Here is a 16,232-nt window from a genome sequence, read left to right on the forward strand (position 1 = left end):
TTCACTCTTAAAAATAAACCACTTCATTGAGTGTTGCTCTCCACTACTTTCTCAAAGGGTAATTAGGGAAGGGTAGCAAACGCTAGCCTGACAGTAATACCCTGATCTCAAAATAAAGAACTTTGAGAGCCACCAAGGATCCAATGTATTCATGATTAGAATACTTAATCTTCCTTCATAGCTCTACTGTCCCTTTATATCTAGTATCAGCTTTTCTTATATTAAGAAATGTATACAGTTAAAGAGAACAGGTGCTTTATACAAACCAGCTGTTAATACTGTGTATCTGCAAGATGGTACCAGTGAACTACTGTGATGTTCTATGGGCCATGTTCGATACTTCTAAGTATACCACTTTTGGATTACTATCAGCATGTAGCTTCCCCTTAAGCAATGCACTTTTAAACCAACTTAATCATCTACAGATTTCAAGATTTTCTGAAGGACTAGGCGGACCAAACAGGTATGGCATCTTTAAGTGGATGAAGGTTCATTACCATGGCCAGAAGTGAGGTGGAGGTCGGAGGGTAACTCCAAGCCAGAATGAAATGTAGAGCAATGAGGCCCCCTCTACCCAGCTTCTTGTTAGCAAATTTGCAGATGCTGGAGGACAAAACTGAGGGCAAGATTGCTGTATCAGAGGGGGAATGAGAGATGGTTGTATTTGATGGCTGAACGAGATGTGGCTTTTTCCCAGCATGCCAGATACAGCGATCAGACCAGAAGGCTTCTCGATTTACCAAAGGGACAGAACTGTTGATTCTGAAAAGGCAAAAGGTGGAGCTGTGTGTTTCATGATAAACTCTTGGTGATGCTCTGATATGGTGGTTTTGTTGAACTCGTGGTCCCCCGACCTTGAACACCTAATGGTCAAATGCCATCCATTCTATTTACCTAAGGAGTTGTCCTCCATAATCCTGACCACAGTTTACATACACTAGTGGCTGACTATAATCAAGTGCTTGAGAAACTGCCTGATTCCTTTGTTCAAGGATTCATCTGTGGAGCTGAATGAATGCACCATGTTTGTCATGGACTTTAATAAAACAGTTATTAAACTGAAATGTGTTCCCCAAAAAATCAGTCTTCCCCAACCAGGAGCCCTGGATTAACCATGAGATCTACAGTCTGCTGAGGGCCAGATCAGAGGCATTCAAGTTTGGTGACCAAGAAAGTTACAAGAGGTCCAGGGACTATCTCCAAAAAGCCATCTCAAGGGTGAAGTGGCAATTCCAGACTAAACTTGAATCATTGAAGGATGCTCAACAGTTGTGGCAGGGCTTGAATACCGTCACCTCTTATAAATTCAAATCAATTGACATAGGTGACAGCAGGGCTTCATTTCCAGAATGAGCTCAATGCCTTCTATGCTTGCTTTGATTGTCAAAATGTGGAGGAACCATCATGAACTCACCTAGCCCCCAATGATCCTAAGGCCAACATGTGAGCAGCCTTCAGGAGGATGAACCCACGAAAAGCATTGGCTCAGTCGGAGTATCTAGCCAAATACTAAAAACCTCTGGCTGATCAACTAGATGGAGTATTCACAGACCTTGAACTTCTCACTTTTGCAGTTTGAGGTGCCCACCTACTTCAATCATACCAGTGCCCAAGAAGAACGTGGTAACCTGCCTCAATAACTATTGTCCAGTAGCACTTACATCTACAGTGATGAAGTGTTTTGAGAGGTTGGTGACGAAACATCAAGTCCTGCCTGAGAACCGACTTGGATCCACTCCAATTTGCCACTGATGCAAAAGGTCCACAGCAGATGCCATCTCATTGGGTCTTCTCTCAACCCTGGAACATCTGGACAGCAAAGATGCATACATCAGGATGCTTTTTATTGACTACAGCTCAGCAATCAATATGATCATCCCCTCAAAACCAACCAATAAGCTCTAAGACCTGGGTCTCAATACTTTCTGTACAATTGGACCCTCAGTTTCCTCACTTGCAGACCAGTCACGATCTCCATCAGTAAAGGCGCACCACAAGGCTGTGTGCTTAGTTCCCTGCTCCACTCGCTTTACACTTATGACTGCGTAGCTAAGCACAACTCCCAATGCCATATTCAAGTTTGCTGATGACACCACTACCATAGCTGAATCAAAGGAGGCGACTAGACAGCATATAGGAGGAAGAACAAAAATCTGGCTGAATGGTGCCATAACGACCTCTTACTCCATGTCAGCAAGATCAAGGAGCTGATTATCGACTTCAGGAGAAGGGAACCAGAGGTCAATGAGCCAGTCCACATTGGAGGATCAGAGGTGAAGAGTATCAGCAATTTAAAATTCCTCGGTGTTATTATTTCAGTGGACCCATCCTGGGCCCAGCATATAAGTGCAATTACGAAGAAAGCACAACAGCAGCTGTACTTCATTAGGAGTTTGCAAAGATTTGGCATGACATTTAAAACTTCTACAGATGTCTAGTGAAAAGCATATTGAATGGCTGCATCACAGGCTGGTACGATTAACACCAATACCTTTGAACAGAAAATCCTTCAAAAAGTACTTGATACACCCCAGTCCATCATGGGTAAAGCCCTCCCACCACTGAGCACATCTACATGAAACATGAAACAATGTCGCAAGAAAGCAGCATACATCATCAGGGACCCCCACCACCCGGCACATGCTCTCTTCTCGTTGCTGCCATCAGGAAGGTGGTACAGGAGCTTTAGGACTCACAGTTTCAGGTTCAAGAGCAGTATTACCCCTCAACCATCAGACTCTTGAACTTTATTCAACTTCACTTGCCCCATCATTGAAATGTTCCCACAACCTTTGACTCACTTTCAAGGACTCTTTATCTCATGTTCTTGATACTTATTGTTTATTTATTCATTATGATTATTTCTTTATTTGCACACTTTGTTTACTCTCTTTTGCACATTGGTTGAATGCTCAAGTCGGTGTGGTCTTTCATTGATTCTATTATGGTTATTATTGTATTATGGATTTATTGAGTATGCTGCAGAAAATTGAATCTTAGGGTTATATATGGTGACATAAAGGTACTTTGATAATAAATTTACTTTGAACTTTGAGCCCTCAGGCTATATGTCTTGTCTTGCAATTTCTACAATATTGCTTAGATTTGGAAATTTGAGGATTAGCCACTAAAAATTCCCAGATTCAGTACTTCGATTTTATTAAAAGGGTATCCATATCTAGGAATTTATTTTCTTCAATGCTAAGTAAAAGAACATAAGGGGTTAATTATTGTTCAAGCCCTCTCTTTCTAACTTAGAGGGAAGTAACAGTAGCAGTTTTGCAGTAGAGTCACTTTGAAGAGATGAAAGCTGGATTATGGATGGTATTAGCCAAGTTTATCAGTTGCTCAACCTTGCCAAAATATGGGCAACCCAAAACTAAATGGGAGCATGATAGGGCTCCAAGACTATGAGACATACTGGGTACCTGGACATTCTGTCAGCATTCTTCATTGGTGGTCACAGAATCTAGTTCTTCATTAGTAATCCAAACTTGTTTGACTTAGCATTACAACAGGAATTCTGCAGATGCTGGAAATTCAAGTAACACACATCAAAGTTGCTGGTGAATGCAGCAGGCCAGGCAGCATCTCTAGGAAGAGGTACTGTAACGTCGACTGTACCTCTTCCTAGAGATGCTGCCTGGCCTACTGTGTTCACCAGCAACTTTGATGTGTGTTGCTTGACTTAGCATTGTTTAGTTAGCAATGGATGGTTACAGTCCCTAAGTTTCCTATACCCTGCTCCGTCCTCAGAAAGGTTTGTTTCATTCCTTATATTTGTCTGAGTAAGATTGTCAACCAATTTTAAATTGGAATAAGTATTATGTTGCTTACCCCACCCCATCAGGAACTGGAAAAGCAACTTGCTGTTTGACCTGCTGAGTTCCTCCAGCAGATTGTTAGTTGCTCCAGATTCCAGCACTTGTGGTCTCTTATATTTATATCAGGAACTGGATTAGTAATATACAAATTTACTTTTTGATTCATTCACAGCATCTGGGTGTAATTCCAATGCCATTATTTGTTGGCCATGTTCTATTATATTTCATTGTTTCAAAGTGTGGTTAAAAGCTAAAGTGTGGGTTTGGTTTATCTTTGGTCAAGACAGCGTATTTCCTTTTCTAAGGGGTACTGGGTAAATAGGTCAGGTTTTCACTACATTTTCTCATTAATAAGTACTAGATCTTTATTTGAATTCTCTAGACATCGGATAATATGTGAAATCACTTTCAGTACCAGGGGCCCAAGCCACAGTTATTAATCTAATAACATAACCACATTCAATAGGACCATCACAGCAGATCTTCCTCACCATTCTGGATTGGAATTGAATCTGTTTCCTAAAATGAAAGAGCAATGTTTCCTTCACAGATGGCAACTGGGGCTTCAACATGTGCTGTTTTCCTTTTCTCTCATTAGTTATTCACTCAGATTAGAACCTGGGACTACACAACCCTTTGTCACTTTAAGGATACACCTGCAAGCACACGTAGTCGCCACAGACTGGGTTCATCAGACCTAGGGATCAAAGATTACGATTAGCACAGTGTGAAGAGGCATCAAACCAACAACAATTTTGGAGTTGTTCAGAAGTTGCTGCAAGCCATGTTACTTTCTACTCTAATAGTCTCATCTGCCTTGAAAATCTATTCAACTTGCAACAAAGCCTAAACACCTTGTATACATGCAGTAGGCAGTGCAAAGAATCATACATTATTTATTGTGCATGAATTTTGTTTTACGTATTACCTGCTGATTTACAATTTGGATTTAGATACATATTTCAGAGTCTATACATGTTATGGCAGCTTTACATCATCAGTACTAAATCAGACATAATATAAGTGATATGCTGTATATTTGGAACAGTTCCAAAGTTTCCATAGTTTTTGGAATGTACAATCAATGAGGTAACTGTGAAGCTTTGTTACATTTAAAAACCACTGCCCCTCAATACAGGAAACTGCAATGAGAGTATGGAAAGTACAATTACATTTATAAATGACTGATAATATGCAACTATCAAAAATAGGAATGGACTTGAATTTGACTGTCAAAATAAACTCTTCCAGCTTTTCAACAACAACAACAAATTTTGCAGAATGTTTTAAAATTGAGCCCACATTGTCTTGAAATAGAGCCATCAAAAATCCAACATACGTAACATTTTCTTATAGAATATAGCTGGCCAAAACATTTTGTGTATTCTTTTCAGTAAAGTTGCCAGTGCCACAATAGAAATAAGCAACCGTTGAGGGAATAGGGAAAAAATAGCCCACTCCAGGTAAATTATTTAACCAAGGTACATAAAATGTAATTAAGGCTGCAGATTTAGAAGGATATTTTAAGGGTATTTGATTTATAACTGGTTTAAAATAAAGCTAAGGGATACCTGGAAAGATAAATGATGCTTCTCCTGATCTGCTTGCAGCTTTTTTTTCTGCTGGGCAATCATGCCTGTTTCTTTAAAAAAATGCATAAAGTTGTCAGCAGCTGGTGGCCAGAGGAAAGGATCAGACATGAAACACTCAGCATTTGCAATCATCCAGCTTGAGATGCACAGTATACTTTCTTTGGGTAACACTTGCTAACATTGAAGTGCAACACTCAACTTAAAAAGCAAAAGGGAAATGTAAACGTACCTGACAATGCAGAAAGTTCACTTTGTACAGGGTTTGCGTGCATATATCAAACTTTCACATACCCCTTACCTCCTTCAAATAAAGTGACACATAAAACAAAGTGATTTGTAGCACAACATAACTGGTAGCGCACACTACTGAAAGTGTTAATAACCTAGGAATTTATGTCTATAATTAGAATAAATAAGAGACTAACCAAAAAAAATTAGAATGCATTGCACGGTATATGAATAAAACAATATTACTTTAAGGACATGTAATACTCTAGCAAATCCATATCTTTATCACAAGACTCTAATCAGAGATTATGTGCAATAATGGAGACAGCATTTAAGGTGCTAGTAAGTATAAATGAACTATTGGACCAATAACAGCCCACCATACACTGGGGCAGAGTTCCAGATGATATCTATTAGCACATAAATTGCAAAGTACTGCAAAATGGCTGACATGCGACCTTATGAAATGTATTATCTTTGCAATATGTAGTGTTGTTTTCCAGATAGTTGGTGCTATTAGTGTTCTTAGGGATTTGCAGGAACTCTCTAAGATTTTAACTTTTATCTTGAGGCTTGCACAGAATTGTTGCATTCAGTATGAATTTAAAATGAAGAATTATTAATTTTCAATTGTAAATCATTTCTTCACTAAAGAAAGCTGCTAAACTTAAAATTGTGCCTAAAATATAATCTGTGAAACAGTGAAAATGATCCATTATAACTTGTGTATGTAGGAAGATTTGTATTAATTACTCAAGTTCGAAGACATGACATTTTAAGTTTGTCTTCGTGATACAAAAGCTTTAGCACTAAAATATTCTACTGTATCGCTCACTGAGTAGCTTTTATCCACACAATCACAAGTCATTCTTGCTTACTGGCAATTTAGTCCAAGAGGTCCCTCTTCAATTGTTTTAGGCTACATTTGAGAAGAGGTAGGAATTGCACAACTACCAAAGATTCAAAGTTTCACAGTTTGGGTTCACTGTTCTTGTTGCAACTGTTATGAATTTTACCTACATACTCCTCAAGATTTAATACCGCCAATATCTGTTCCTGCAATATATTTAGCACACTGCACTGAAGTGCATCATTTTTTTTCCTTTCATCTGAACATTTTCACATGATCCCTTATAATAAAGCTTTTTAAAAAAAATCTCTGGTATAACGCTTCAACTTCAAACATAGCATGTCAACATTCAGAAGCAGCTTAAAGGGGTCCTATGCAAAATGGTACTGGACTTAACCAGATGTCACTTCTTGTATAGATTGTTGCTACTTTCAACAATCTCTGATGGAACACTATTTCTACATTGCCAGCTTTTCATTAACAAGCAAGATTAAAGGCATGACAATGGCTGAGATGTTGGCAGAGAGCCTCTATGTAAGATTGGATACCATCATCAATTTAAAAGCATAATTAACAACAATAATTCGATATTACAACACAAGTAATACATGGCAGAGAGACATAAAGATACTAATAACTTTTCACTTGATGACAAAGTATTGAACAATGAAAGCAATCAAAACAGAGACTGCGGCAAACAACGCAAGGATGAGGGCAGCACACTGCTCATCACTTAATGTCTGTGCTGCCTTTGTGACTTCTGTAGTGTCTTTGCTGCTGCTGGTTGGTGTTTCATTCCTCTGAGAATATAATGTTACAGTGGCACTGTAAGGGCCCACTAGATCATGAAACCCTTGAGTGCCTTGGCACTGGCGAATGGCACACACTCGAAAACGGTATTCACAGTTTAACTGGAGGTTTGAAACTTGGAAGGTTGTTTCTGGACCTTTATATATCTGAAAGCAAAAAAAAAAACAAATAACTGCAGAAGAAAAGAATTAAGAAAATTGGAAGCACAAAATCATACAAAGTTAACTGGTGTCTTACATTTAGTTATGGTTGTCATGATTTAAGCATTCCTTTCCCACCTGGAGTTTAAACAAACTCAGATGAGGAGAATAATACGTTTGATGTTTTTCTCTATATAATTTGCCTTTGTCAAGAGGACAAGAAACAAATACATGTCTGGATACTGAGGAACCTGAAATAAGGGTGATACCAACTGCAAGTAATTTCAGAAAGAGAAACATATTTCTTACAAAGGAGTTGATAGGCTTTGAATGTACTATTGCAGGTAGTCTTTGCAACAAAAACTATATCAACATTTAGAATCAATGAAAGAGATCGCTGAAGGAAAAGGTGGGGAAATAAAAGGTTATGACCATAATATTTCCAGAATATTGTTGCTGGGGAAAGGATAACAGCAACAGAGCTCAGTGGGCTAAATTACCTTCTGCTTATGCAGCTTTACAATGAAATTTTACATGAAGAATGAGACAGGGGATGGTATAGGAATCTAAAATTGCCAACTTGGAAAGAGGTACCAATACATGTTATGAACATTATTCTGTGATATTGAGTATGTAGCACATATTATACATTCTTTATCACATCTGTATAATTGGGGAAACTAAATTCTGCATTCAGTTTGTGGACTGAGTGGGGGGCAGCAACGGGGAATACGATCTCTACCAAATTTAGTGGTAGTACTCACATACACCACCAAAGCTGCTTTGGAGACCAGCAACACCTGCCCCAGATTGGGTAGAGGAGGGGAGCTGCTGCATTACATTTGGTGTTTAATATGTATGATATTTCATCAAAACAAAATGCATTTGATCACTGGCTTTTAACCACATTCAAATTCTTATGCTCCTATGATAATATATGAATGGACTAATCACTCCCATTCAAGATGATTATTTGCAACAAGTAGCAATATTGTAAAACACTGCAGAATAAGTACACAAGAGAAAACACTGGAAATGTTCAATAGATCAGCATGTACCTGAAGAGGGCTTACAATGAATTTAAGGGAAGAGTTGCTCACTTTCTCAATTTAACAACTTCTGATAATTAACCCTTTCAATCTTACAGTTAATTTTTTTGAAGATTCACTTCTTTGTATTATAATTTCAGATATTATCTCCTTATTTACAACTTTCTCACTATTTACACTTTAAAAGCTATCCACGCCACTACTTTTGTCATTCAGCCACCTGTCCTTCATCCTATCATAGAGCTTTGTGTTATTCTCTCCGTTCCCTCTGTTTGTCTCTCTGTGTAAATTTAAATCAGTAACCATCGCCTTCCTCACTTTGATTAAAGATCATCAACCTGAAACATTAACTGTATTTTCTAAAAATACTGCTTGATATGCTGAGTATTTGCAGAAATGTTATAATATTGCATATTGCCAGCATAACTGCAGTACGTTGAGTCTTAGAACTGTACAAAATGGCCATCTACACTAATTCAATTTATACTGAACAGAAACAGGCCCTGAGGCTCAACACATCCATTTCAACCAGGATGCTTTCCTGAGCTAGCCCCACTTGCTTACATGTTCCTCTAAGTCTTTCCTTTCAATCTATCTGTCCAAATGTTTTTTAAGCTTTGTAAATGTACCTACCTCTTCCACTTCCTCTTGCAACTAATTCCATATACCCACCAACCTCTGTGTGAAAATCTAGCCCTTTCAGATCCTTTATAAATTTTACCCTCTCATATTAAAGCTATGCCATCTAATTTTATAAACATCTATAAGGTCACCTTCAGCCTTCTATGCTTCAGGGAAAACAATCCAAACTATCCAGTCTTGCATTATAATTCAAGCTCTCCAGTCTCAGCAATTTATGAATCTTTTTTATTCTTTCTTCAGCTTAATCACATTCTTCCTGTATTTTGTTAACCACAGTTGCAGGTGCAGTCTTGTACAGCTTGTAGCATAGCATCCCAACTCTTGAATACAGTGCTCTATTTAATGAAGGCAAGCATGCCATACTCCTTCAGCAACACTTGTCTACCTGTACCACCATCTTCAGGGAATTGGACTTGTACCCTTATATCCGTCTGTCCTACAACACTCCCCATATACAGTACCTGACTCCACCATCCTCTCTGACAGCATATTCTACATATCACCCACCATGTGTTAGCTACTAGTCTCCAGAATAAGCCCACTTAAACATAAGGAATTTTTCCAGTCAGAAACATAAGACCATAAGATTTAGGAGCAGAAGTAGGCCATTCAGCCCATCGAGTCTGCTCCTCCATTAAATCATGGGCTGATCCAATTCTTCCAGTCATCCTCACTCCCCTGCTTTCACCCCATACCCTTTGATGTCCTGGCTAATCAAGAACTTATCTATCTCTGCCTTAAATACACCCAATGACTTGGCCTTCACAGCCGCTCGTGGCAACAAATTCCAGATTTAGTACCCTCTGACTAAAGTAATTTCTCCGCATCTTAGTTCTAAAAGGACGTCCTTCAATCCTGAAGTCATGCCCTCTTGTCCTAGAATCCTCTACCATGGGAAATAACTTTGCCATATCTAATCTGTTCAGGCCTTTTAACATTTGGAATGTTTCTATGAGATTCCCTTTATTTTCCTGAATGCCAGGTGTTACGTACCCCGTAACTGGGTTGCCAAACCAGCAGAAATGGATCACTCAGTTGGAGTCTGGATTACTAGAACTAAGAAAGTTTTATTAAAGAAACAAGCAACACAGTAATCAAAAGGATAATAAATGCAACAGTTCAGCAATGATAAACACACATGTGCACAGAATTAAGATAACAGGATCAATCAAGCTCTATCGTTGTCTAGGGGTAAATGACCAATTTCAAAGTGACACAAAGGTCCAGTTCAATTTAGTTCAGTTCGCAGTAATCGTTGCCATGGCGATGGACAACGTGGGGGAAGGGAGAGAGAGAACGAGAACGACTGATCATTCAGAACGGCTTCCACTCACAGACCTGCGATATTGCTCAGAAGCAGCTATCGGGCGGATCCTTTGTGATGTCACCTGAGGTCACCGACTGTGACCCCTCCTCCAGATGTGGTCGATCCTCTGCAGTGAACCCGGCACCCAAGCAAGGGCGGACACACACCGGGTTCCCGCTGATCGTACCTTTCCACCCTGTGCGTTTGAGGCTGATCCCCTGATCAGCCGTCCAAGAGCTTCCCACCAACTCGTGAGAGGCGCACCGCTTCCAGGGTCTCGTTACCTCGAGTGTCGCGTGTGTCCTGCCTTAGCAAACCTGTCCCTTTTTATCCCCCTGCTGGGGTATCGCCTGTCCATCACTTTAAACAGTTCAGGGGTCAAAGGGGGAGCCGCTCTAGACAGCTCTCTCTCCCGTCCCTTCATTACACATCTCCAGATGCTGCTTCATTATTCCTTATCTCTCCTTCCCCTGAGGACAGGTGGCAGACCAACTGCTGATGCCACTGATGCTAGCCCAGGCCAGCAAACATCTTAATTTATGTGTATTCTCGTCACACTTCCCCCCTTTAAGGATTTTTACCGGGAGGTAAAAATTACAAACATGAATACATTATTTGATACACACACAAATATACATCTTTATCAGCTATTTGGCTAACACAGCGAGTTTGAAGTTGTCAACACCTTGACAGACAGTCATCACATTTTCTGTCCCTTTTATATGTGTTATTAATAATCCCTTAGACCAGGCTCCAACTCAGCAAACTTCATAGTGGCCAAAAACATTGATGAATTGCGATCAATGTAACCTCTCATTTGGTTTTGTCCCGGACCACAATAACAAGGGTCGTCCCATTCCGACTCAGTTTTCTTTCGCAAGGGCTTAGTAGGAGGGGGAGGGGTAGTGACCGCAGAGTTACTGCAAAACTTCCTACAGTACCCCACCTGCTCCAAGAGCCTTCTGAGGGCCCTCTTGTCTGTCGGGGTTGGGAGGTCAGCGACAGCCTGCACTGTAGCTTGCATCACTGCCAGCTGCCCCTGTGTCACCACAATTCCCAGGTAAGTGACCTTCGTGTGGCCGAACTCATTTTTTTCAAGGTTCACTATCAAGCTGGCTTCAAACAGCCATATTAAATTGCCAATACACACCTCTGTGTTCATCAGCCCTTTAGTCAATGAATTACTCATTATATATGGATGTTGTTTACTAGGCTGGCCTATTGTAACAGACACCCCCCCAACGTCCCAGTTCTTTGCATCGCCTCGGGACAATCAAACACACGGGTGTGAGTCGTTTAATTACTTCTAAAGAGTTGCTTTGTTCGGGGATTAAGGGAGAGACCTTGTCAGTAGACCTGGCCAAAACAACAGCCTTCTCCCATCTGATCAATCCCATACTAATCTTTTCAAAATGGTTCTTTTCTCTTATCATGGGGCCCCTAGCTTCATTGATTTCCACGCTAACACCGACTAGGTTTGTTAGCATATCAAAAGCCTGTGACTGTCTCAGTTCGTGTCGGTCATGATCAATAACATCCTTCCCCCTGGGCAGCCGGTAAACCTCTTTCATGATTCCACCAACTGTTTCCTACAGCGCCGCAAGATGTCCACCGGGGGTACCTTGTGGGCCAGGTTAAAAATCTCATCCTCATAACTCTTTTGCACCACCCCCCATTCCTCATCTGCGGGTACTGTACTTGATTTCCCTTTCTTCCTTAGCACTTCCTCCTCCGCACAATAGCCTACTAGTTCCCTTGTTAAGGCTGTGTCAGAGAGAGCTGTCTCTGCCAAAACCATCAGCCCCTCGTCTCGCTCCCACGTCTGCACAAATTCTTTCCTGGCTACTGCTACATCTGTCCCTACTCCCTCACTACCTCTTGTCTCACCACACTCCTTCTTTTCATTTTCTACCCCCGTCTCATACAAGGTTGGCAGAAACGTTTCAGCTAAATTTACCACCGCAGCTAAATTCACTACCGCAGGGCCATGATGAACCTGTGAGTCCGTGGGCGGGGCCTCACTGCTGGCAGGCTGACCTGTCAATCTCACGACTGGGAACACGATTCCCCCGGCGATGTCATTACCGAGCAAGACTTCCACGCCTTTCATCGGTAATTCAGACCTCACCCCGATCGTGACTAGTCCAGAGACCAGGTTGCTTTGTAAGTGTATCTGGTGCAAAGGGACTGACTCTGTCCCTTCCCCAACACCTTTGACCTTGACCTCCCCAATCCGGGTCTCTGAGCTAAACTCTAATACACTCTTCAGTATTAGTGACTGACACGCTCCCGTGTCTCTCCAGATCCGCACTGGAACTGGTTTTAACCCCTCCTTCACTGACACTAATCCGGCCGAGATAAACCTCTCGCACCCTTCCTGAACTTTGGCAGACCTGTCCTTCCCTAGCGGTTTGCTTAACAGCTCGATACAGCCATTCGGAACCCCTGTTTTTCCTTTCCCCATCTCCTTCCTTGGGGCAAAGCACCTGGACGCAAAGTGTCAGACTTTCCCGCAATTATAACAGACGACCCCAGGAGACTTCCTGCCAGACTGCTCCCAGTCTACCTTATCTTTCTCACTAGTCCCCGGCTTACTTTCTGACTTTTCCGGCGGACTCTCCCCGCCGTCCTGACTACCCTTCTGGTAGCCTTTACTCGGGGCAAACTTCATTTTATGCGTCAACGCATACTCATCCGCTAACTTAGCAGTTGCGGCTAACGTGGCTGCCTCTTTCTCATCGAGGTAGGGTCTCATACCCTCAGGGACACAACCTTTAAACTGCTTAATCAGGATCAGCTGTAGCAGTCTGTCATAATCCCCCTCTACCCCCTTTGAGGCGCACCAACACTCACAGTACGTCTGCGTCTCACGGGCAAACTCCAAATACGTGCAGTCCCACTGCTTCCTCGCATTCCGGAACCTCTGCCGGTATGCCTCCGGGACCAACTCATAAATCCTGAGGATGGCGTCTTTCACCACCTCATACCTCTGGGCATCTTCCGCGGACAAAGCCGAGAAAGCTTCTTGGGCTTTCCCTTTCAGTACACTCTGAAGTAAAACAATCCACTTATCCCTCGGCCAGTCCTGACTTATAGCCACTTTTTCGAAGTGGAGTAAGTACCGATCCATGTCGGTATTGTCAAATGGGGGGACCAGTCTAACCTCCTGGGTCGCCCGGAACCCTCCACCTTGGTTCTGCACGAGCCCCTGCTCTGCCCTTAACTTCTCCAGCTCGAATTCCCTTTCCCTCTATTTCTCCAACTGCCTCTCTTCTCGCTCCAACTGCCTCTCTCTCCCTTTCTCTTCTCTCTCCAACTGTCTCTCTCTCTCGCCTTTCTACCTCTCTCTCCTTCTCTTCTCGCTGCAACTGCCTCTCCCTCTTTCCTGCTCTTCTCATTGTAACTGTCTGTCCCTCTCTTTCTCTTCTCACTCCAACTGCCGTACCCGGAACTCGTGCTCGAGAGTTTTTCAAGCTGCACCTGTACCGCGTCTCCAGCAGGTTTTTCAATAGACACCACCCCAGCTCGCCTTGGGGAAACACACCTTTAGATACATAGTGCTCTACGATAGCTCTGTGTATCTCCTCTCTCCTCATTGTCGACTTCCCCTTAGCAAGATTCAACCGTTTGGCCACAGCTACCAATTCCGATTTCCTGGCATCCTCTAATGCCTCCAAGGTCAGCGCCTTTATAAATTCCTCAGCCTCCATTTCTGCTGTTTGTCTTTTCTTTCTTTCGGGAATTTTAACCCAATCAATTTACTCCGTCCCAAATTTAGCGTTCAAAATCGCAGACGAGAACCCCACTTATGTTACGTACCCCGTAACTAGGTTGCCAAACCAGCAGAAATGGATCATTCAGTTGGAGTCTGGATTACTAGAACAAAGAAAGTTTTATTAAAGAAACAAGCAACACAGTAATCGAAAGGATAATAAATGCAACAGTTCAGCAATGATAAACACACATGTGCACAGAATTAAGATAACAGGATCAATCAAGCTCTATCGTTGTCTAGGGGTAAATGACCAATTTCAAAGTGACACAAAAGTCCAGTTCAATTTAGTTCAGTTCGCAGTAATCGTTGCCATGGCGATGGACAATGTGGGGGGAGGGAGAGAGAGAACGAGAACGACTGATCATTCAGAACGGCTTCCACTCACAGACCGGCGATATTGCTCACAAGCAGCTTTCGGGCGGGTCCTTTGTAATGTCACCTGAGGTCACTGACTGTGACCCCTCCTCCAGATGCGGTCGATCCTCTGCAGTGAACCCGGCACCCAAGCAAGGGCGGACACACACCGGGTTCCTGCTGATCGTACCTTTCCAACCTGTGCGTTTGAGGCTGATCCCCCGATCAGCCGTCCAAGAGCTTCCCACTGACTCGTGAGAGGCGCATCGCTTCCAGGGTCTCGTTACCTCGAGTGTCATGTGCGTCCTGCCTTAGCGAACCTGTCCCTTTTTATCCCCCTGCTGGGGTATCGCCTGTCCATCACTTCAAACAGTTCAGGGTTCAAAGGGGGAGCCGCTCTAGACAGCTCTCTCTCCCGTCCCTTCATTACACATCTCCAGATGCTGCTTCATTGTTCCTTATCTCTCCTTCCCCTGAGGACAGGTGGTAGACCAACTGCTGATGCCACTGATGCTAGCCCAGGCCAGCAAACATATTAATTTATGTGTATTCTCGTCACACACGGAATACAGCCCAAGAGCTGCCAGACGTTCCTCATACGGTAACCCTCTCATTCCTGGAATCATTCCCGTGAATCTTCTGTGAACCCTCTCCACTGTTACTAAAATCCATTTACACACAATTCTCACAAAATCGAAATGATCATGGTGGATGCAAGAATATAAATTTGAACAATTCATTATTAAGGTGGAATCTGATTATGGTTAATTATAATTATTGCTTATTATATTGCTATTCATTCTAATATTATTACCTATAGGAAGGAAAAAATTAATTGTGTGAAACAATGGTTAGCTCCATTTCATCTTGGATCAAACAGTCTTGCTTGATCATCTCTTTCTAGTTACAAAGACCAAAAAGGAAATATGTATCACAGAACTACTGAATAATATGATAAAATTACTCTAAATTAGATTCACAATGTTTGGGAATGATAAAAATAAATAATCTAAAGTTTCAGCACTTTAATTAAAATTACTCAAGATTGTACTTGCATCTATTAAGCCTGTAGTGTTGCAATGTAGTGGCCAAAAGAACAGATTTTTGCTTTGTTCATTTGGCTAAATAGGCCAATTTCACATTTTCAGTAGCAGCAGATCTATAGTCCCGTTGCTCTGCCCTAACTTCATACTGCTTTCGAGTTTTGCTCTGAAACCAGAAAATTTACTTTGGATTCAAATTTCAATTGGTATCAGATTATTGCTACAGGGTATATTCATGTTTTCTTAAATCACCATTATCAACATGCAATTCCAGATAAGTAGTATAGCCTATCCTTGAGGCTAAGAATACTGTAGCTTGAAAGGCTCTTCAATCTGCACGGAATTATACCAAAACAAGGAAAACGTGCTCACTCAGAAGCTTGGAATTCAACATAAAGTGAATTTCACCAGCTTTCTGGCACTTAATAGTGGGAAGGGCACACTCTCTTAAGTATCACCTGAGAAGGGGAAAAAGAAACCTGCATTTTACAGAAATAAGTGGAATGGCACAGTGGAACGATCATTTCCTGGTCTGAGAAAGGCCTATAGTATATCAAGGGACAAAAAATGAGTTAAAGTAAAATAAGAGTTTAAAAAGATTAAAAAGTATATAGGAGCA

General features: G+C 41.7%; 1 protein-coding gene across 7 annotated transcripts in view; it reads right to left on the reverse strand.

Annotated features, from left to right (window-relative positions):
- Positions 1–1,286: 1,286 nt before the first annotated feature.
- The window catches only part of fndc3a (fibronectin type III domain containing 3A), a 240,054-nt gene continuing 225,108 nt past the window's right edge, over positions 1,287–16,232 (reverse strand). For 3 of the 7 annotated variants that reach the window (XM_072260773.1, XM_072260772.1, XM_072260775.1), the window contains one exon: positions 4,548–7,450. In XM_072260773.1, coding sequence (XP_072116874.1) covers positions 7,136–7,450 — 315 coding nt within the window. In that variant the 3' untranslated portion in view covers positions 4,548–7,135. Of the gene's footprint in view, positions 1,810–4,181; positions 4,522–4,546; positions 7,451–10,195; positions 15,232–16,232 lie in introns of those variants that run through there. The other 4 variants (XR_011886362.1, XR_011886361.1, XM_072260774.1 and 1 more) reach the window with 4 other exon arrangements.

The sequence above is a fragment of the Mobula birostris genome, chromosome 6 (assembly GCF_030028105.1).
Source record: "Mobula birostris isolate sMobBir1 chromosome 6, sMobBir1.hap1, whole genome shotgun sequence".
Lineage (NCBI taxonomy): Eukaryota > Metazoa > Chordata > Chondrichthyes > Myliobatiformes > Myliobatidae > Mobula > Mobula birostris.